Here is a 23,620-nt window from a genome sequence, read left to right as displayed (position 1 = left end):
GCACAATATTCTTCGTACAATAATATAATTGTTTCAATTACTACAAGTAATTGCATCGGAAACTTTTTAAAATAACCATCACATCGTTTCCAACTACGACTACCATTCGAATATTCTGCCGGTGTTCTCCGCACAAAAAAAAACTGCTTTGACACAAAATAAACACCAACTACAAAAACTTTTATTGAAACGGTATAAGTATGCTTGAGTAAAAAAAAAAAAAAAAAAGAAATTAAAATCGCGAAACGTCAAATAAAGTCCAGCTCGAAGACAAAATCGATGAGGAGAGAAATGGACAACGGGCACCGGAGCTCCCAGAAGTGTCTAGCTTTTCTTAGCGACTCGTCGACGCTGATCACCAAATCAAATCCATGGAAATTCTTCAATTCGCAAAACATCATGGCACACACGTCTGTTGTTTCAAGGTATACTGTACCAGCCAAGGAGTAATAGTTCAAGACAAGAGATAGAGGAGCTATGAGCCACCGCTAAGCCAACACTGTTGTCTGTTGTCTCTCGTGTGCTACACATGGCGTGCACTTGAGATTTAAGGTAATGAGGAAGTCGTTGATCGATGGGGGCCAAAAAATTACTACATGATATTGTATAAGTACACCGTGATCGTGAGACTCGGGAGCAACGGTCAATGCTAATGAGCACTGGATTTATTCTGCGTGTCGTGACTGAGTTCATTGTCTAACTATTCATGTTGCTGACATTTTTTTCTCTTTTTTCAGTTTTCTAAAAAAAATTGTTTCAAGTTAGAGGATTTTTTTTTTCACCTTTCTCATAAAGATTCAAGTTCGAGAGGATTTTTTCTTAAATAACAATAAACTCAAATTAGTTGCAGAAAAATATGTTTTTCACCATGTTCTTACACGAGACGTAAACAAATTCAATTCTTTGAAATACATGGTTACTCTGACCTGTAATGTTGTGGTGAAATTTAAATAAATGTACCTGTTGGTTTAAAAACTCTTTGATAATATAAAATACTCATTAAATGTATATAAGATAAACTGAAAATTCAAAAATATGATTTTGTATTTTAGGAAACACTTTTTATTAAAATGTATTTTGTGTCGGTTCATATAAAAATCTATATTTTACAATTTTTCTTAATTTAATAGTTTTTTGAGCAAACGACTGCTTCACAAACTGTATAGTATAAAGTTGACATTATTTCACAAAGTTGTGGATCTTAAGTAGAATGCAAACTTTCCAAATTTTATGTATTTTCTCTAAGACTTGCTTGATGCTGTGAAAATTAAGAAAAGTTATATCTTAAATGTGATTATTACGGTGTAAATGACAATAGTTCACAAAAATAGCTAAAAATTGATGTAATAGTGCCAATCTGAAAAAAAAACATTTACTTTTTTGTATAAATTTATACCATCAATAAAATGGTAGATAAGTATGGCAGTATACGGAGCTGCACTTGCAAGAAAAAACTACAATTTGTTTTTGACAACTTTATCCATGACGTCATACCGACTTTTATTGTCTGGAATGAAAGAAACTTTAACAACTTTAAGTCCGACTTGCAGTATTCTTTCAGGTGCTCCGACGCTATGAAGGTACCCATGCACATAAGGACTCAAAATCAATCTAGAACCAAGTATCCTAAATCCCAGCCCGATTCTCACGGATACAGTATACGTCCAGAGTATATAATCATAGCTTTTGACAATATCGTGCTTGTTTACTCGACCTTCGATGAAATTACGAGTTGAATATTTCAAAAGCCCAAATTTACCGTAGCCTACATCTCCGATAGTTGATTCCGAGTTAGCTACTCCTTCCGTAAGTATTTCCATGTAAGGATACATATTGACAAAGTCTTCCAACGTAGGTGCATGAGCCTTGTAGTCTAACAAAAAGTAATCATTGGTTATATCTTCTTTGCCGCTCCCAGACCAGTTGTACGTCAACGTGTAAAAATGATTAAAACCGATGTAACAAATTATCATGGAGGCGACAGACATCTTGAAATTAACTACAGCAAAATATACTTTTTTTTTTTAATTTTAAGTTTATTCAACTATTTTTTGTTCACTGATGGAAAATTCTTCGATACTGTCCACTTTGAATAATCTTGTTAAAATATATCGTTAATTTACCTGCAAATCATAATAAATATATTATGAGTGAATGATATATAATAATTGTGATTGTCTAAAAAAAGGAGGTATTTGTTGAATGTAATTAACGAAATTTGTAACAAACTGTAACACGCAGTATAAGATTAATTTTATAATTATTTTTCTCTGGTTTACTTACCAAGCAGCGCCTCACTCACGGGCTGTATGCCGAATTCATCAAGTGACAAAGATATGATGTTGTATTACAAAGGCATTAACCAGAAACAACTAAAAAATATACCTTTTGAACATAATAATTCGTACAAAATTATTGCGTCGTAAGAGCACGTAGATCCGTACTTACGCCAAGAACGAAAAAGACCAAATGGTACTAAAAGACGAGCAGGAGTCAAATGTAAGAAATGTTATATCAAAACGAAGTAAGTCGTGAACCCGAACTATCGGCTATCGGCAAATGTAAATATACTTATGCATTTTTTATCAAATTGAAGATATAATTCTGTCGTATGGAAATGTTATTGTTATTATTTCTGAGAGATTCTTGTACCTCTTGAATATAAATCGATAATTAAATTGAAGTTGGTAGGCAAACATTACTGTTTCAAGGCTTATATTCTTCTTGTGTGTACGACTTGTTGACTAAGGATTAACTATGGATCAATTTACTATTGTATTTATCATATTTTGTTCTTCCTTATGGTAAAAACACTACACAAATTTTTATTAATAATAAGACAGATAGAAATATTGCAAGATTTAACAAGAGCTGATATTTTTTCGTATTTCATTTGTGTACATAATCCGAATTTCGACATAACACAATGCAGTGTCAAAAATATACAGTGTTATTATAAAGATATTCTTTTTCTTTTTATTCTTGATTATTTTTATAATACCATATTGTAAGGTTGAAATGTGAAGATTTGCGTTAAATATTTATACAGAAAAAAGTATCTATTTTAATTTTTTATGAAACTGTGTAATTGTTTATTTACAGTTTATTTTTAATGAAAGTATCAAAAAATCGATGTCTTCAAATTGTAAAAATTGATTGAAAAAGTAATGAAATCCGAGTTTATATTATTCACGTTAGCGCTTCCACATATGTTTGTACAGATTCTTCGACTTATGTTAATTAGTTGAACTTTAAGCACAAAAATAACTTTTATCTTTCGAAGTAAAAATGAAAGCAAATTTCGCGATTCTAGTGCCACAGTGACCAAAGCACACTTCAATTTCTAATGATGAATGATAAAATAAGCAATGTATTTTAGTGACACTTATTTTTTTACGTTTGAGAAACTAAACTTTGATCTTCTGTATATATCAACGTAATAGGCTGACAAAAAGTCATGTTGAAATCATTATGTCCTTTTAGATTCATATGTACTTAATGTTTCTAAACCAAGAAGATGGAGAAGCCAACAATATGTAGAAAAATTACGATTAAAATGTTTACTGAAAAAACCAATATATGTAATAAATTTTATTATAATCAGTTTGCTACAATTTTTTCATACACTATAAACGTTGTAATAAGTAATACTTTTAAAATTTTACGTGCTGTTAGTGTGAATGTAAAATTTTTTAAGAAACACCACATATAAGTTTAAACAAATGTAAGTATTGAGCATTATTTATTTATTTATTTTTATTATTTTTTTTTTTATCTTGATTGTGCACCGTTAATTACCATTCTAATTTTTACTTTGACATAAAAATCGTCTCTTAAAAAAAAAAAACCTCGAACACAGCGGATGGTTTTAAGTGATGAAATTGACTTCCATAGCCAAAAAGTGTATGCAAATAAAAATGAATATTCATTGGCTGCGAGATTAAATTCAGCTTCCGAAAACCAATTACTGTAGATTCAAATAAGGAAGTGGTGTCTACGTGAGACGGAGTCGTGTAATAACCCAATAACCTTTCAACACCCTCCACACTTCGGAGTAACTTCTGATAAAGTTGATAACGGAACGAGTCAACGCTCTCACAGTAATCAATACCAGATTTTTTAATGTGTTTGCTGTTTCTATTGTTCAGAGGATAATGGCTAGAATTTGATATGTTTGTAGATTTTACGAAAATTTTGGGAACAATGAGAATAAAAAAAAGAGCTCGCTTGGTGTAACAAATTTTTTTTTGTAACGAATGATATCATAATAGCAAGTGAACAAGTGGGACTTTTTCGTTATTTATTTTTTTTTTCTTTCCGTGGGTCAAGTACATCATAATGCACATGACTCTCGATTTCGTTTGAAACACATCCACGCGATGTACACATAGGTACGTCACGGCTGTCGCGCGTCTAATGGTACCTTTACGCAGCGAAAGTGACACATGACTGGGGAACAAAACAAAAGCAACAAAAAGAAATTTTTTTTTAAGTGAAAAATGATTATAATTTCCAGTGCATGAAAGAACCTGATTATAACCATCGCGTGACATTGTGAAACACGCATTTACTTATGCATGAACGCGTTGGTGCTCTGAATAAATTCAATGGCTTTTTTAAATAATGGATTTTCTTTCACAATATTATCATTGTCACATCCTACTTTTACAAAAACAACGTAATAAAAAAAAAAATAAAAAAATAAACGTAAAGCTGACACTTTTACTATCATATTCAGTTGCCGGTTAGCGCTTCAACAAGATACATACAGAGCCAAGCTTGACTTGTGCCTCTTTTTAGGGATATTTTTTTCGGATTTTTTTTTTTTTTTTTTTCATAAGAAGTATGGGGTTTTTAGGGACACTTATTTTGTTAAGTGCGATTATTTTGATCGGGTGTATAAAATTTGGATTGACTAGAAAAATCGGTAAGGAAAAACAGATAAATTTTATTTAAAATTAATCGTCGAAGCGTTCAAAAACGATTTCTTAAAAACATGTAGTATAGTAAAGTAACTCATACTTTAATATCTTTTGTACTTTTTGGTATTCTTCTACTTAATAATAATTTATTTCTTTCATTTTGTAGTCTCTTCGCTATTAAATGTACATTTTATTTTGACTTATACCACCAATAATATATGCTCTCACTCGTTTTCATACAATTTTTGTTTTCCTTCTTCGGCTCTTGATCTAGCCATTTTTCAAATTCTGTACAGCATTCACACGTCCCCTCACTAAGATTACATTACCTCAAAAAGATAGATGCGTTCTAATGTCTCTTCTTTTTTACAACAAACTCTGCACTCTACGTTCAAGTATACACATCTCATTCTTGCCCACTGTTGTTTGATATTTCCTTCCAGAGTTCCATTACCTGGATCATTTTCGATCCCCAGACCTGTTTTAGTGGTAGTAGTTTTTAAAAAAAAATAATTTAAAAAAATCAGTGCGAGTATACAAAGTACATACGAGTACCTTAATGACAAGACTTTTTTCTTCAATTTAAAAATAGATAACGCTGAAGGTGAAGGTTTCATAATTTTCAAAAAACATCCAGTTATCACTGCGAATCAAAAAACATGCGATTGCACGGCAATGATATCGTGCGCGTGTTGCGAGAGGGTTAAAATTTTTTACACCAACCAAGAAAAACAACGTGAGTACAAGTAAAAGGACTATTAATTAATTTTAGTTTTGTTGAAAAAAAAAAAAAAAAAAAAAAAAAAAATGTGTGATTATTATAATACATAATTAAATTTTACAGTTTGTTTCAACATGATTTATCAGCGAAATGGCTTGAATTTGGATATATCCTTGGACTCCTTGATCATCAAATCGATCACTGTAGCAAGTATGAAGCAATATACATTTTATTGTATGTTTTTCAAAAAATCAAATTCAACTTTCATTTTTATAAAGCTAAAGAATTTGATTATAAAAAAAGGTTTCAACCTTTTAATGGGATAAATAAAAAAAGCTTTGATGAACAAACAACAGGTGTAACATGAAACGTGAGGAAAAAAAATGTAATTTTCTTACAGATTACAAGCCATTCCAGATGTGTTCTTCCGTTCCTAGACTGCCATTTACAACGATTTGCGTTTACATTCAAGAACTCAAACAATACGAGAGGTAAGGACCGATTTTTCCTATCGCTTTAAAAGTAAAACCACATATGTATTTGCCATCCCGTGTAATAAAAGTGTACGATTATTTAAACTAAAATATTGACATCGTTGATCCTCACATCAATTTATTGCGAGTCACTGCTGCGTATCAAGTTGTTTTAAGAAATTTATAATAATTTTTAATCAACTGCGAAAAATTTTTCAAACGGTCAATTGCAATTTTTAAGTTAAGACGCACCAAAGTGCCCGAGATCAAATCAGAGCGAGTTTAAACAATTTTCGGTGGAAAATTAAATTTTTTTTCCTTTTTTCTTTCAAAGCAAAGCACAAACATGGTATACCTTGCTTTATTACCTCATCTAAATGATGGTTGTTTCTTACGAAAAAAAGTACCATTCGATCTATAAAAAAACGTCCCTTTTGTTTAATCATGACATCGGTAATTAATATTCACCAAAGGACAAAACGCAGCAACTCCCCCCCCCCCTGCTTGGCGTATATGCACGTACATTTATTAAGGATTATCGTTGCACACCAGGTCCATCACAGTTTGCCCGCGCCTCGAGGTCACCTCGAAGAAGGAAAGTTGGCAGATCCGCTTCAGCTGCGGCAGCATCTCGACTCAGCTGCAGCCGAGCACTGCGACGCCACCCACCGAGGCGACCACGCCGATGACTCAGCCTACCGCAGTGAAGGCGCAGATGGTGACCGGTGGACCGATGGTTAATTTTATTTTTCGATTTTAGAGACCCAAACGAGGGTTGACAAAACAAAAACAAAAAAAAAACATTTTATGAACAGTCTCCCCCCCCCCCCATGCACCGATCAGCTCACTGATTATCTGTTCATATACAAAACGATTTGTTCCATCATCACTATTTGCACGCATTGAAGTTACAATATAACACATACAGCTGATATATCCCTAGCTACACTTGAGCATGCTTATTTGTTTTTGCAAACATAGTCAAAATTGTTTATATTGACCGAGTTTTCGTGACAAATTAATTAACAACGATTAATAAAAAAAAAATTTTTTACCGCAAAGAATCTTAAATTCATGACAACAATTAAGTTACATCAGTAAGGTATTATGTAATGTACCAATGAAGCAGAAATGATAATGTATTTTGTTGCATATTTTCAATTAGGCGAATCCAATGGGACATCAGGTCATGATGAACGCAAAACCCCCAGAAACACAAGGAGTAATGGGACAGATGAACAGTAATGTGCCAATGGCTGGTATGTTTATGGGACAGGGACAAATGAGTGGTAATGAGCCAATGGCCGGTGTCTCTATGGGACAGGGACAAATGAACGGTAATGAGCCAATGGCTGGCGTGCCGATGGGACCGTTCCCCGGTGTGCCACAAACGATGCAAATGCCAGCACAGGCAATAATGCCACAAATCACTGTCAAGGGACAAATGCCAGAGATGTCTATGGTTGCACAAATGGGCCAAATGCCCAGTATGCAACAACAAATGATGCAAGTGCCTTCAAAGGTGACAATGTCAGCTATGCCGGGAATCTCGGTTATGGGGCAAGCACCTGGAATGGTGGGTCCCATGAGTGTTCCGGGTGCAGTGATAGGCCAGATTCCTGGTGTTCTGATGATAACTTCGCCAATGGACCAAATGCCGAACATGCAAATGGCACAAGTACCAGTGCGTATAACTTTGGGTCAAGCATCAAGCATATCTATGATGGGGCAAACACCTGGATCGACAAATATCATGTCCCAAATGCCACCTAAAGCGACAACTACGAGTCTAATGCCTGGTAGTCCAGGAACAGAACAGGTTTCTGGGGTATCCGTGATGGGACAGGTGCCTGGAAATTCAGCCATGGTACAAGTAACTGGGACAGCAATGGTGGGAAAAATGCCTGGGGTCACAATGATGGAACAGGTACCCAATGGAGCACCGGCAAATTTAAGTTCAATGGTACAACAAGCCTCTGCTGACAAACCCTTAATGAGTCCGCTTAGAAAGTTATCTGGTATAGTGGAGCAACTTTTGAAAATTCCTAACTTTGAGCAAATGTTTGGAGCAGTGTCGGAAGAAGTTACTGAACAAACAGTAAAACGGCAAATATCGGGTCCATTGGCGACGAGTGAAAATTCTAATGTTTCACTTGCTGGAGAATCGTTTAATTTACCACTGTTGGTACCTACAACAGAGAAAACCAATGTCATCTCGGCGATAAACGAAGAAATACGAAATTCAACTGAAGTCCCTGAAGAAATTAAAGTGAAACAAAAATCAAAAGGTCCCACAAAATTGATACCTGTGTATGATACATCCACAGAAAATACGTTGTTACAGAGTATGGACAAACCAGTGAGCTTCAAGCCAAAAGTAAAATCGAATGCGACGACTTTACACACTCAAAATTTATCGGATGATCTGAGCCAAATTGTTACTGCTGCAAGTGATGATAAGAATTTAACAGCGGTGCATATTGGTACGTCAAATGTAAGTAGAAGAATAGGTATTAAAAGATTGAAAAGAAAAACACGGAACATCGATGTGTTTGACATCTTACATCAATCTAATAGATGCGAGCGAGCTTACAAGATATGCATTACAAAATCCAAAAACATGATAATTTCAAGGATCAGAAACCCACAGACGATTGAAAAATGCTATTACAAATCGTCCAGAATTACATTTGGATTACCAGAGGATACATGCGATCAAGTTGACTTAAACGATGGAGTAGAAGCGACATCAGTTAAGCCTACAATTACAACGACGGAAGATCCACTAGGAGCCATCGTTATACATGACGAATCAATGGAGGGCTCTGATTTTTACCCTCAAACAAATCAACATGAAAGCCCAATGATTATCCAAGGACCCAACATTTTTCTAGACCAATCACCACCAGTACCAGCACTAATTGATCATCGAGGAGTGAGAAAACAGTCATTAAAAAGCAGCGAAACATATCGTGATACTCTTATTTTCAAAGGCAACTCCAATAGTTCTAAGAAATAAAAGTGATTTAGAATAATTGGTAAAAATAAAAACAAGTGTCATTACTGTCTGGTATATTTTTATATGAGGTTTTGTATTTACAAAATTGATAAAATTATTACGAAATAAATGTATAATTTTTTTATTTACACTGTATCATTTCAGTTGAAAATTATTACCTTTATCTCTTTCTTTCATACTTCCATCTGTAGATGGGTGCACTGTCTTTCGAACCACGTTTAACTTGTATTGGTTGTGTCACCTTTCGATTCCTCAAAGCATTTTTCACTTCCAACACTTGCTGCACGACAGTCAATTGTTTTTCACGATCCACGCGCTTACTCAACTCCTTGTAAGCCTGTAGCTTTCTCTGTTCGATCTTGTGCAAAGTGGATTCGTCTAGTTCGGGCAGTTTCATCTTTTGTAATGCATCCAGTCTTGGCCTGTTGGTTCGTCTGTTTAACAGAGCTGGATGTGTATTCAGCCTTTGGCAAAGATCAAAATTTTTAACATCCTCACTGTCATCCACAAAAAATATGTGCTGGTTTTCAACTTCATTTGCAGCATCAATCATGTGCAATGTGCTGTGAAGCTTTTCAACCTTCATTCTTTCCAAATTTCTCTTGTAAGATATGTACTTTAAATCCTGGGTTTTCATGAGCTTGATTTGGTCTGGGGTGTATTTCTCTTCCATGTCCTTCTCTTGATGAATGCCATCCTTTACTTTGGCATTGATCATATGAAAATAAAACTCGTCGGGATTCTTATTCAGGGCACGTTTCCGCAACTGCTTCAAGGTGGCCTGTTTCTCGTTGTAGTCTCTAGCCCTTGCCACGTAATCCTTCTTTTTCTCCAAAAGACCTAAAAATTTGCGAGCTTCTGGCTGGTGACGCTCCCTGTGCGTTTTTTGTGATGCCTTGGCGGCTTTTTTCCATGACGACATTTTAGTTTACAGCCAAATATGAGATCTGAAAAACGATGAAATTGCGAACAAATCATTTTAGTTGGATAAGACCAATTTATTGAGCACCTAACCTTTTTAGCATCAATAGTAAAAGTATCTGATTCAAATTATTACAAAATAACATTAATTTCAAAGCTTTACCTACGCTGATGATTACGAAGATGCAACGCTGACTAACTTGCGACTTGACACAGTGTTGAGTGAATCTAGCGCATATTGCGTGTTGCGTGTAATATGACAAGACAACGAGAATTCGGCTTTTGGCCTTTTGGCTACACTTTTTCACACATTCACACTTTATGTGTATTCCGCAATCGTCACCAGCAAGTAATTTAAGGTTGCGCTCTACGCTACCATCAGGTCGGTAAGTCAACTACCTTGAATTAACTGGCGCTCTGTTCCGTAATCTGGCCACTTAAAATAGCAGACGACAGTCAACAGCGATGAAATCTTAATATACGTAACTTTACAGCCTCTGATTTTATCATTCTGGTAAAGAGAGCACGGTGTAAGATGTACGTGAAGTTATGTGTAGTAATTAAAGAAATTAATACTAAGTAATGCCATATGGTCGATTTTATTAAACCATTTGAATATCTATATGTTTCGACTTTTAAGTAAAAAATAGATTGTAAACTTGCCGCAAACAGCACAAACCACGTCAAATATTTATTATCTATTTATAAAATCAGTTGCGGCTGGTTTTTAATTATCAAAGTGACTTTGCTTTAAATAGCAATGGTTATTTGGATCAGCGCCATCTAGCGGTATTTATTTTTTGGCCAAAAGTGGCTCCTAAAATTCTCAATCAGAGCATTCAGGGTTAGAGCCATTTAGTCAATTATAAACCAGCCGCAACTTGTAACAAAGCTATAAAATCAAAAAATAAGAATACATGTGTTTTAGGCGGCAAGTTAACAATCTATTTTCTACCAAAAAATCGACCTCCCATGTGTTTGTACTTTTGAAGATACATTTTTAAGTATAAGACAAATTGTTAACTTGCCGCCTAAAACACATGTATTCTTATTTTTTTATTTTATAGCTTCATCATTAGTTGCGGCTGGTTTATAATTGATTAAACGGCTCTAATCCTGAATGCTTTGATTGAGAATTTTAGGAGCCACTTTTGGCCAAAAAATAAAGACTACTAGATGGCGCTGATCCGAAATAATTATTGCTACTTACAGTAAAGTCACTTTATTAGTTATAAACCAGCCGCAACTAATCTTATAGATAGATAATAAATAGTTGACGTGGTTCGTGCTGTTTGCGGCAAGTTTACAATATGTCTTTTACCTGTAAATGGACCCTGAAAAGTATAAATATTTCACTCATCTTATACGGCTCATAAAATCTACCATATTTACAAAATTAAAATACTTAAGACCTTTTATCATTAATTCGCGGAAGCACAGCCCTTTAACTTTCTAGTTTAAATAAACAGCTAACTTATATAATATGTACATACCCAGATTTGTGAGACAACTAAAGAATAAAAGTTTAAAAAAGAAGTTCAGTTACACAGGAAGAGTCTCCTAAAAATGGAGCATTGGATCTCACTTAATTTAAATTGCTTTACAATTTATCTTTTACCTAAAAATCGACCTCCAAAACTATCAATATTCTACTTATCTTATATGGCTCATAAAATCGACAATATTTACAAAATTACAATACTCTTGACCTTTTACCATTAACTAATGAAAGAACAGCCCTTCAACTTTAGATTTCCAATAAACAGTTAACTTATATAATATGTACATAACAAGATTTGTGTTACAGAAATCGTAAATCACGATCAAATATACACGTAAATTAATCAGTCGAAAAGAGACAACTGAAGAAAAAAGGTCTTAAAAATAAGCAGCCACACGAAGAGTCTCCTAGGAATGGAGCATTGGACCTCACTAATTGAAAAATACATTTATTACAGAGATGTAAATTTTAAGTGTTATAAGTAAACAAAGAACCCAACCTTCTCTGATCAAGTGAGATCCAATGCTCCATTCTTGTATGAGACTTTTCGTGTGACTGTGCTTCTTTTTCAGGCCTTTTTTCTTCGGTTGTCTCTTTAATGGACTGATTAATTTGTGCTTACATGATTTAATGGTAAAAGGTCAAGAGTATTGTAATTTTTTAAATATTGTCGATTTTATGAGCCATATAAGAGAAGTAGAATATTGATGGTTTTGGAGGTCGATTTTAAGGTAAGAGATAAATTGTAAACTTGCCGCAAAAAGAACAAAAAATGTTAACTTTTTATTATTTATCTATAAGATTCGTTGCGGCTGGTTTATAACTATCAAAATGACTTTACTGTAAGTAGCAATAATTATTTTGGATCAGCGCCATCTAGCGGTATTTATTTTTTGGCCAAAAGTGGCTCCCAAAATTCTGAATGAGAGCAATCAGGATTAAAGCTATTTAGCCAAATATAAACCAGCCGCAACTTATGATGAAGCTATAAAATAAAAAAATAAGAATACATGTGTTTTAGGCGGCAAGTTAACAATTTGTCTTATGCTTAAAAATGTATCTTCAAAAGTACAAACACATGGGAGGTCGATTTTTTGGTAGAAAATAGATTGTTAACTTGCCGCCTAAAACACATGTATTCTTATTTTTTGATTTTATAGCTTTGTTACAAGTTGCGGCTGGTTTATAATTGACTAAATGGCTCTAACCCTGAATGCTCTGATTGAGAATTTTAGGAGCCACTTTTGGCCAAAAAATAAATACCGCTAGATGGCGCTGATCCAAATAACTATTGCTATTTAAAGCAAAGTCACTTTGATAATTACAAACCAGCCGCAACTGATTTTATAAATAGATAATAAAAATTTGACGTGGTTTGTGCTGTTTGCGGCAAGTTTACAATCTATTTTTTACTTAAAAGTCGACCTCTAAAAATAGAGATATTCATATGGTTTAATAAAATCGACCATATGGCATTACTTAGTAGTAATTTCTTTAATTACTACACATAACTTCACGTACATCTTACACCGTGCTCTCTTTACCAGAATGATAAAATCGTCGTCACCAGCAAGTAATTTAAATTTGCGCTCTACGTTACCGTCAGGTCAGTAAGTCAACTCTACCTTGAATTAAACTTGGCGCTATATATTCCGTAATCTGGCTAGTTAAAGTTAAAACATCAGTTTTTGGCTGCAAAAGGAACTACTTAGCATGCACGGATTTTCACGGACGTCAAACGCGTGTAGACGCGTCTATGTTGCCGCATGTTGTATATATGTATATATCCTTTGAGCATATTCTGCGCGCGCTATCGCATTCTGTGCGTTTGGTTTGATAATTCTGCATTCTGCTATTCTGCAGTTACTTATTTATAAGTATTATCTATACGTTCCGGACTTACTAGTCGGTCGACGGCTTCGGAACGACCTAACCCTCTCCCGATTTCTCTCCGTAGTCCGTCACTGTCATCATCATCACCAAGTAGTGCAAGTGCGAGCAGTGTTCTTCGTTCAGAGCGATCTTCTCCTTAAAACATAAGACATTTGTAGTTAGGCATCGTACACTCTTGGGTATAACTCTTGCTCTAAGGTAAAACTGTAGGAATCCACTTCACACAGAAGCAAGATGAGCTTCTTCACGAAAGTTTTCGGGGGCAAGAAGGAACCGCCCGCCCCGACGACCTCCGAGGCTATACAGAAGCTCCGGGAGACGGAGGAGATGCTAGTCAAGAAGCAGGACTTCCTGGAGAGCAAGATCACACAAGAGATACAGACTGCCAGGAAGAACGGCAAGATCAACAAGCGAGGTCAGAGTTGTTTTGTTTTGTTCGCACCTTTGCCTACTTTACTGTCCAAGTACTTACTCGTTGTCAACATTTGTTTGTTCATCCATATCTCTGAGTACATCCTAGGTATATCACTTGACTCACGTCTCTCCTTTCTGTCTCTTTCTCTCCTGCACTTCCGAGTCCCCTGCAACAATCAGCTGTCATTCTCATCGCAATGACTCATGTTAACTTTTATACTTCATGAGATAATGCACTCTCGCCACTTTGTACACCTACGCCGTCTGTGAACCCTTGATTCTCTAGATTTATTGATCTTTTTAAAAATTTGGATTCCTCTATTCTCAAAATTTAGAAAATAGGTAATTTGCTCAAAAATACCTTAAAACTCTTTGTAAACCACAAGAAATTTCTGTGCATATTAAGCTAAAACTATAATGCCAATGACGATAGTTGATTAGAAACAACTTACCTACATTTTTATTTAATTATCAATTGAGTATGTACTTTGTGGTATTAAGATCTTGTACTTTCTAACTATAAATTACCATAGTAAACAAACATAACTGACGGGGGAAAAAATGTTACTAACAAAACTGAGCTCGTTAGATTATTTGTCTGTCTTTTATGTTGCAGCTGCTATTCAAGCACTGAAAAGAAAAAAGCGTTATGAAAAACAATTACAGCAAATTGATGGAACACTATCCACAATCGAAATGCAGAGAGAAGCACTGGAGAGTGCAAACACAAATACCAATGTGCTCACTACGATGAAAAGTGCAGCTGATGCTTTGAAAGCAGCCCATCAACACATGTAAGCGGTCTTATGAATCTTCAAAATTTCTATCAAAATGAATGATCTAATTAAAAATCTTCTATGTATATATTGACATGCAATGTACATAATATATCACCTAATGAGCTTTTATGTGGATTCCAGGGATGTTGACCAAGTGCACGATATGATGGATGACATAGCTGAGCAACAGGACGTTGCAAGAGAGATTTCAGATGCGATATCAAATCCAGTGGCATTTGGCCAAGATATCGATGAAGATGAACTAGAAAAAGAATTGGAGGAATTAGAACAAGAAGAGCTGGACAAAGAATTATTGGGTATACAGAGTACAGACGAGTTACCGTCCGTTCCCACAGGTGTACCAGAAACATCCAAAAAATCAAGTGAGTTGCTGTTTGTGTCAAGGAAGTTACAAAAAATTCAATAATCTATTGGTTAAATCGTTGTGTTTTTTTTTTTTTTTTTTTTTTTTTTCAGAAAAACAAGAAGAATCAGACGATGAACTCAGAGACCTGGAAAAATGGGCCTCGGCATAGTAAGGTCAGAACTTAGAGAATAGAATTTTATTCTCATGTACAGATTTCTATATCATTCACTACTTTCCTCCTTGTACATATAAAGCTTTTAAAAAACTAAAATTATTTAACATTTGTTTTAATTATCCTGAAACGTACTACGATTTTAAAATTTTTGAAAAACTAAAACTGGTAAACTAGTTTCTAATAAAATGTGTTGTAAAGAAATATTTTAAAAACTATTGAAACATGATAGTTATCACTTCCTTCTTCCGATTCCTGGTAAAGTTGCTTCATGCATGTAGATTACCTCTGAAAGAGGTAAATAAAAAGATGTATGTCGCCAATTGTAATGTAAAAAGTTAAAAATATTATTTTTGCACGTCTTGGGCACGGATACTATACAGAAGTGCCTTATTAAGACAAAATTTCGAACTAATCACTAATTAAAATATTAGCTGTTAATTTCATGGCTTATTGTCTTTATTTTCTTTCATTAAATATCTTGTGATATTCAAATTCATGGCACACCATTATAATTAATTAAGATAATGTTGTATGAAAAAAAGTACGTAACTTATGTGACTTGTATCAATTCCAGATGTCGAATCTATCTTACATAAAGTCAAAAAAAATGAAATGCAAATTAAGGATTGGGCAATTCAGTAATTGAAAGTCACCTCTGAATTCGTGAAAAAATGATGATAAAAAAAGGACATCTGTGATATTTTATTGCACTAGTAATGTCCCTTGTATTTTTATTAATTGTTGATGACGTGGTGCACATAAATTGGAACTTACCAACCGTAAATTGTACAATTAACATGCTCTAACACAATACTGATGATGTATAAAATATTACTACGCATAATAATGCAAAACCATTTGTGGAGATGAATCTAATGGGAAGGTCTTTTGAAAATGAGTAGTGATCGCTTTATAAGTTTGTTATCATAATGATGTACATAGTTATAATTTTTTTGGATTACTAGCTGAAATAGTTTATTAATTAAATACTCGAACAAATTTATGGTTCAATTTGCTAAACATAAATTTTAATAAATGTAATGTAACATGATACATTATATTTTTGGTTGAACATCACAGAATTTTTATAAAAATATATCAAAATGTGCTATTTTAAGCCTTACTTTGTATTTATAATCTTTTATTAAGGCTGACAATTTTTACTTTATCAGCTCTTATCCTTAGGAATATAACACTTCGATATTGCCTTGTTAGAAGAAATATTACTGTAATGTCACAGTATAGATCGTACATGGTGTAGAGTAACACTTAACCATCATGCTATGATCTGCAAGACTTTTAAAAATTTCAAACTTAAAAAATGCAGTAAAATTTAATATAATTTTTATATAGTTAAACTAATTGCACATTATTAGGTGTTTATGTGCTGCTTTAATATGTTCATTGTGTATGGAAATGCGTGACAGTATCCGGCTTTAATGGTCCATTATGCTCACATTTTCTTAAAAGAGATATATTCGTCGAGTTGTGTTCCTACAATAAACTTTACTTGTTTTTTCTGAACTGTGTCTTTTCTTGTATACCTTTTATAAATTTGTAACAACAGGTTAAAAAAAAATCTCGCAGTACATTAAAAAATATATGTTAAAAAACAAATCTTCATTATACACACAAATTGACTGATCAATTCAGAATCTTGACTAGAGTAATCGCACAAATACCGTCTACAGAAAACCTCTCCCCAGAAACTTATAGTTAAGTACATTGTAAAAAAAAAAAAAAAAAAAAAAAAATCACTTCTTAACGTGTTAAGTACGCCTAGTGCGAAATATCGCTCTTATATGACACAATGGGAGTCGGTATGTACTTTTTGCTCATCTTGTATCCCGACAGGGCGGGCGAGCGTATGTGCGGCGTCATGGGAAACCGATGGCCAGCGATGTCGATTTCGTAGACAACCGACGAGTCCGTCACAAACTCGTTCGTCACGATCCTTCTCTCGTCCTGAGCCTGCAAGTTGCCCGGATGGCTGATAAAGCCGAGGCATATCAGCTTTTTCAAGTTGAAACCGTACCCGGCCGAGGTTACGGTGCCGACGAACTCACCGTCTCGATAAATCGGCTCGCCACCCCACGCCCACACGTTCTTGTTGAGATCGAGATTGTTAATGACGAATAAGACCAGACGCTTCATGACGCCTCGCTCCTTTTGGTGCTGCAGCGCAAACTTGCCAATAAAGTACTCTTTCTGGAGAAAAAAGAAGCAACTAGCATTAATGAAACCACGACCACCTTTTGTTTGTATACATTGATACATCGCACAATCAACACTCACATCGAGATTGACCCTGTGCCCGTTCCCAGCCTCAAAGGGAGTAACGAATGGCGTAAGCTCCTCGGCCCAGAAGGGTATGAATCGCTCGAGGCGCATGAAGCGCTGCGTGAGGACACCGACGTCGTGCACCCCGTAATCCCGGCCAACGAGCATCAGGCTTGCGTAAACGTGTAACGCGTACTCGGACGGGATGTAGAGGCAATAGCCCGGCTCGCCGGTGTGCGTGAACGACATTACCATCACGTCCGAGGCGTAGCCCACGTTGCAACTCTGCAGGTGTTGAAAGAGCCATCCTCAAAGGTTTCGGCAATCAGTTATATACAATGAACCTGTTAAAAAACTCACCTTGTAGGTGAATGGCGAAAGCTTCAAGTCCGAATTCGAGAGTTCCGACAGCAGTTGGGAAGCCTTTGGCCCGATAACGTTGACGACCGTGTACTTGGACGTCACATCGTTCAGACCCACCGAGTGATCGCTCGGCAGGTGCCTTCATTATTGAGTCATTCTTCAATATCACATCGTGTAACGTTAAGTAAAATTTTTTGAAAAATACACCACCTGGACATCCATCGATAAATGCGGGTTTGTTGTAAGGTGGGCGATACCATGAAATAACTATTTTCGGCCTGCCGCACGAGCATACAGTCGTTTTCATAGCCACCTCTCTCGTTTTGCATCCCCGTGTGTGTTATAGCCCCTATGGCCAAATTGACGTCGTTGGAGCACAGCTTTTGCAGGTAATCGACAACCTCCAAGCCTACGGACTGTTGTTTTTCAGATAACGATATTTATTTCCGTGCGGCTTTTCGGAAATGCAACCGAATCTTAAATATACCTTGATCTCGATCTTGGAGAAGGAGCTCATGTCGATTATACCAACGCCCTCTATGCAAGCCGTGAACTCTTGCTTCATGAAGTCGAAGAACTTGGGCTTGTAAAAGCTGCCCGGAGGCATCACCGGTTTCCTTTGGCCCCCTACGGAAAAAAACAAAGTGTCCCGATCGATCCATGAAAATCCATGAGGCACACACACACACGCACATATCACGTACTTTTATAGGTCGAGTCGAAGTACAGTGGCCGCTCGTAGGCCATTTTGATGCCAAATATGGCACCCCGCTCTTCGAGGACGGAATAAAGCGACGAACACCGTAGCTGCCGAGCGTACTTGTACTCGCACTGATGCGGATAGAGTATCGCGTAATTGCGACCGACGACTTCGCGGACTCGTTGTTGCAGGTACTGCTTGTTCGTGTGCAGATCCGTAAATCGCTGCACGTTAAAGGGCAGCAGCTCTTGCGTGGACTCGCTGTTTATCAGCCATTCGGCGACTTCTTTGCCGATTCCTCCGGCTCCTGAAGGAACATGTTCATCTTCGTATTATTACGCGCCTATTTAATTGTTAAAAACGTGATCTGAAAGGAAAGTGCGTGGGTCAACGCACCTTGGAGAGAGTTTCCATTCATGCCAACGGCGACGTAGTAGTTTTTCACCTCAGAAGACTCGCCCATGATCCACCTGCCGTCGGGAGTAAAGTTGTCCGGACAATTGTAGACGAAAGGTTCCTTCGCTTCCCCCAAAATGGGCATTCTGTGCACGACCTTATCCCACAGCGGTCTCCAGTGCTGAGGATCGACTCTTACTTGCTGCTTCCAGTTAACTTTGGGAATGTCCCCGCTTCCGAAAGCCGGTTTCGCTTCCGGCTCGAACCACCCAGCTAAGATTCCACCTGTAAGATATTTACGTCAAACGTGAGTATATACCACGCATCATGTACACGCCGTGAGAATCATCATCGATCGCAATCAATACAAGTTTTATCTCTCAAGTAATCCGTAATATAAACATTGCCGTACCCTGCCACTCGCGCATGTACGAGTGCGAGTCGAAGTCGCGCACGCAGGGCAGATTCAACGTCGTCTCCAAGGATAAGGGTGCTGCGATGGCATAATAATGTTCCGCTGGGTAAACGGGTATCTTCACGGGTGGATTGCACCGTAGGCCCAACTCCCTAGCCCACTATATGCAACCAACAACGAACGAGAGAGAGAGAGAGAGAGGGGAAAAAAGTTAAAATTGTCAACCGAGGCCAAATCCAATAATTGTTTTATATAAACACAAGTACTCGCCATCCCGGCGCAGTTGACGAAATACTCGCACTCGACGAAGCCCCGGTTGGTCTTGACTCTCCTGACGGCCCCGTTATCCGTGTAAACCTGCTCGATCCGACAGTGCTCGACGTAACGCACCCCACCTTGTTTCGCCAAATTGGCCAGGACCTCGCATATCGCCACGGAGTCGGCGACCGCATCCTCGGGCACCCAAATGGCACCCTCGATGTCGTCCACCTGCAAGTACGGATGCATCCTCCTCAGCTCCTCCTTACCCAGGACCTGCCAACAATATTCTTTGTTTGTTTCCATCCTCCAAATTGCAGTCCCAACGGGTCTGTACACATGTGCGTTTACACACACCAACCTCGCAGTGCAGGCCGGTGGGTACGTTGTAGGCCATGCGCCGCCTGAACGCCACCATCCTGTCCTTGGTCTGCGCGAGGCTGATGCTACCGCACTGCCTGAGCCCGATGTCGTAGCCCATCTCGTGGAGCCGCTGGTAGAGCCGTATGCTGTACGAGACGAGATTGCGGTGCGATACGGGCTTGAACAGCCCGAGGGTCCCGGAGCCAAAGTGCGAGCTCCCGGCACCGACTCGATCCTGCTCGAGCACGAGGACGTCGCTCCAGCCGTTCTGGGCGAGGTGGTAGGCCACCGAGTTGGCGACCGTGCCCGCGCCTGCTATCACGATCTGAGAGTGCGAAGGCAGGACTGCCGTTGTTTTTGTTGTTGTTGTTGTTGCTTCGAAGCCGGCCGGGCCGCTGTTGTTGTTGACGCTGGTTGACAGATGCAACGAGCGCAGCCTCTCCAGCTTGATCAAGCACACGGGTCCCGACGTGGTGATGGTGCATCTTCGGTGCAAACGTTGCAGTAGCTGCCGGTGGTGGAACATTAATCCGCGATTTCGGCTAATCGATTATTGTTTATATGTGCCCGCACTCGCGTGTGTATTACACTGTACGAGTTTTTTATTTTTTTATTATTTTTTTTTTTTTATTGCGCGTAAAGATCACTCGGTTGCCTTACCGATTTTCTCGGCCACGCTGATCACCCTCTGGAATATCATGTCGACGACTCTTACTTGGTGCTTCGGGTATTATATTCTTTCGGCGTTTCTATTTATAAGATCATGCAGCTGCAGCAGCGATGATGTTTTTGCGTAACAAAAACACGCAGGGGCGTCGTCTGCTCCTAGACGAGCAGACGCTTTTCGCTTATCGAACGTTGCGGCTGGAGGGGAGAGGGGGGCACATAAGAGAAGAATTCAAAAGCGACAAGTTTCTGACGCCCTGCGAAAAGTCTTTTTCGTTATTAAAAATGCCGTACTTGTAAACACCGGAACTAGTTTTTTTCTTTTTTTTTTTTTTTTTTTTTTTTTTTTTTTTTTTTTTTTTTTTTTTCGCTTCAATATTAACATTGCAAGTATACGTGTATCAATCGTGTTTCATGAGTGCAATTCCAAAGGTTGGTGTTGTATTGTATTGAGTGTATTGAAAATTTAATTATCAGTGCAAAATAAGTGTCGATCGCAGCTACACCCCCACATGGATTCCTCGATTTGAGAAATCTTTGATTCACGATTTTGGTTATTATACCAGTATTTAAATCAAACGGGATTTTTAAAAAATCGAATACGTTACGGCTTTCATCTGTTTACTGCAAGAATGATGTGTATCGTGTTGTCAAAAAAGTGTTTACGTGCATGCAGCTTGCGCGCGTTTATTTATTTATTTTTATTATTTTTTTTTTTCATCCCCTTTCGTGCGTAAATATTTCTTAAAATGAGTCTACAAATTTACAGTATGATATGGCCCTACGTTTTGAAATGCTGTGCCCTCAAGCTCCTGTGGATCTTTGGGTTCGTCGTCGTGTGCATCTCTGGCTTTTTAATGATGATGGTAACCTCTTTTTTTTTTCAATTTGATTATTTATCAAACATCTCTTATGGGGATCGTTATTTTACATCATACGCTCTCCCTTGTAACATATATGAACATTTAAATTCTAAATTATGTCCATTCATTATGACGCTTATGTACCTACGTGTGTTCTATTTTATAGTTCAAAAGTCGACGGGAAGATTTGAAAAAATCAGTTAGTATCCCACCAACGATCTATGTTATTTATTACGTACATGAATTGTGTGATATATATATATATTTATGTATGCTTGTTTTTTAGGTTTTGTCGGCAAACACGACTGAGGTTAATTCCCTTTAATTATTACGATTTATTTCATTTTCCCACAATATGATGCACAATGTAACTTTTTCTTTTACTTTTTAATCGTAACATGCAGAATGTCTATCGAAAACTTAATGATCTTGAAGAAAATGTGAGAAACAAAAAAGCCGAAGTACGTGAAAAATACTTATTATAACGATCAATATTTAAATTAATTAGTAATTACTGATGTGCGTATTAATTTAATGCAAGCATTAATAAACAGTAATATATCGTTTTCATGGAAAAAACAAAAAACAAATAAATAAAAAAATGATAACTTTAACGAATAGTCGATGGACCCCGTGAGTGATAAAAATCGTAATAAGTCGTTGAAAACACAAAAGCACTTGTTGTTGAGAAATCAGCGAAGGATTTTAATAGACGATATAAACAAAGACGTGTTGAGAGTCCAGGAAGAGGTAAATTACTGTTTGTTAATATTTGCAGGATTAGCTCGTAATTAATACATTTCCACCCCCAGCGTGTGTACAATGTTGTTTTTTTCAGCTAATCGAACTGGAACAAAAAATCATGATGAATTCGAAAAAAAGAGAAAGTGTCAAACACGAAATCGAAAAAGTATGTTTTTTTTTGCGAAAAGGAAAAAATTTTATAATTTGTCTCAATGTTTACTTTCTTTTTCAGCTACAAGATGAGCGCGAAAAATGCAGACAGATTTTTCTTAAAGATTAATAATGCTTAACACATCATGTTCGTCAATGCAGGTATTCAGATCGTGTTCTCGTGATCACTTCTTGTATTTTTGACAGTATTAAATATTGTTGCACAAATAGTGATTACAAAATTGGTTTTTCTCTTCTAAATCGTACCAAAAGGGATAAAAAAATTACTTACGTCACGATCACAGTGAAGGAAAAATTAATTTTGAATAAAAATTAATACAAGCAATCAAGTGAGTAAAAATTTTATTTATATATTTACTTTTATATATAATGAACAGTCGTAACCTTAAAACGAATAAATGTTTGTAACAATATTTCTTGATAAAATACGACATCGTATGCTGCAGGTTAAAAGTTTAACATTTTTTTACAACATATTAAAATACAAACAAATTACAACGTCTATAATAAAAAATGTAACATATTTTTATCAAATTCGAATACTTTTTCCAACAAATGCGTTGTATCTCTATGTATTTGTTCCTTAATTTAAGTAATACTTGTTAAAAATTAAATTAAAATAATGAATTAATAATTTAAAATCATTGAATAATACATGAGGTAGATAATTTTCAATAAATATCGAAATAATTGCTGAACAATTTACGTATTATGATTCTTATACGGTTCTTGTACAAAAGGTGAAAATTATAAAAGTAAAAAGATGCTTTGTTCTTCGATTATGTTTTTAATTACAAGTAAGTGCCACTCGGAAGACTAGAAATTTTAAAAACTTAAATATTTAAGCGCAAAAAATGTTTACAGTGAATTAAGTAACACATTGTAATTGGTTAAATCATACAATGATACAACTGCAAAACTTTCGTTAAATTAAAAATACTGTATTTGAAAAATCGTTTACTATTGGAAACTTAAAAGAAGAAAAAACATGTCAATTAAAAACTACGATTATTTTTATTTAAATAATCGGATGTTTTTTTTAAATTTTTTATTAAGGGCATTGAAAACCTTCTATTCACACGTACAAGATTTTATTTTTTATCATATCCCATCGTCCATCAATTGAAATCCAAAGATGTTTGACGGTAAAAATTAAATGTTACATGTTTTATTTCACACTCAACGTACATCCTTTGATTTTCCGTCGCGTATACAC

At 36.2% G+C, this 23,620-nt stretch overlaps 4 protein-coding genes across 6 annotated transcripts; 2 read left to right on the top strand and 2 right to left on the bottom strand.

The window, feature by feature from the left end:
* The first annotated feature begins 5,528 nt into the window (after nt 1-5,528).
* Nucleotides 5,529-9,197, top strand: LOC106646241 (uncharacterized). Its single transcript, XM_089590445.1, has 5 exons — nt 5,529-5,658; nt 5,767-5,853; nt 6,044-6,134; nt 6,669-6,852; nt 7,282-9,197. Exons 1-5 carry the CDS (start codon nt 5,598-5,600, stop codon nt 9,133-9,135), a joined length of 2,277 nt encoding a protein of 758 aa, XP_089446571.1. The 5' UTR covers nt 5,529-5,597; the 3' UTR covers nt 9,136-9,197.
* LOC106646581 (putative U3 small nucleolar RNA-associated protein 11) lies at nt 9,183-10,338 on the bottom strand. 3 transcript variants are annotated; one of them, XM_089590626.1, is made up of 2 exons: nt 10,220-10,338; nt 9,183-10,082 (listed from the first exon to the last, which is right to left on the bottom strand). In XM_089590626.1, the coding sequence occupies exon 2, from the start codon at nt 10,055-10,057 to the stop codon at nt 9,296-9,298; it is 762 nt and encodes a 253-aa protein (XP_089446752.1). In that variant the 5' UTR covers nt 10,058-10,082; nt 10,220-10,338; the 3' UTR covers nt 9,183-9,295. The 3 variants fall into 3 exon arrangements, with proteins under 3 accessions (XP_089446752.1, XP_089446753.1, XP_014218110.1); XM_089590627.1 differs by having other exon boundaries at nt 10,224-10,338; XM_014362624.2 differs by lacking the exon at nt 10,220-10,338 and adding an exon at nt 10,150-10,211.
* Nucleotides 10,339-13,431: 3,093 nt separating this feature from the next.
* On the top strand, nt 13,432-15,753 carry shrb (charged multivesicular body protein shrub). The gene is made up of 4 exons (XM_014362626.2): nt 13,432-13,865; nt 14,481-14,658; nt 14,785-15,026; nt 15,121-15,753. The coding sequence occupies exons 1-4, from the start codon at nt 13,685-13,687 to the stop codon at nt 15,177-15,179; spliced, it is 660 nt and encodes a 219-aa protein (XP_014218112.1). The 5' UTR covers nt 13,432-13,684; the 3' UTR covers nt 15,180-15,753.
* A 1,171-nt stretch (nt 15,754-16,924) lies between these two features.
* On the bottom strand, nt 16,925-20,557 carry LOC106646248 (pyruvate dehydrogenase phosphatase regulatory subunit, mitochondrial-like). Its single transcript, XM_014362294.2, has 10 exons — nt 19,959-20,557; nt 19,610-19,873; nt 19,337-19,499; nt 18,925-19,209; nt 18,533-18,835; nt 18,316-18,455; nt 18,039-18,244; nt 17,826-17,967; nt 17,481-17,750; nt 16,925-17,393 (listed from the first exon to the last, which is right to left on the bottom strand). The coding sequence occupies exons 1-10, from the start codon at nt 20,484-20,486 to the stop codon at nt 16,965-16,967; spliced, it is 2,730 nt and encodes a 909-aa protein (XP_014217780.2). The 5' UTR covers nt 20,487-20,557; the 3' UTR covers nt 16,925-16,964.
* Nucleotides 20,558-23,620: the final 3,063 nt, after the last annotated feature.

This window comes from Copidosoma floridanum, unplaced genomic scaffold (assembly GCF_036245765.1).
Source record: "Copidosoma floridanum isolate Cflo_tuat_1 unplaced genomic scaffold, Cflo_Japanese_pri ptg000012l, whole genome shotgun sequence".
NCBI classification, from domain to species: domain Eukaryota; kingdom Metazoa; phylum Arthropoda; class Insecta; order Hymenoptera; family Encyrtidae; genus Copidosoma; species Copidosoma floridanum.
The sequence above is the reverse complement of the archived record's forward strand: the minus strand, read 5'-3'. Positions and strand labels throughout refer to the sequence as shown.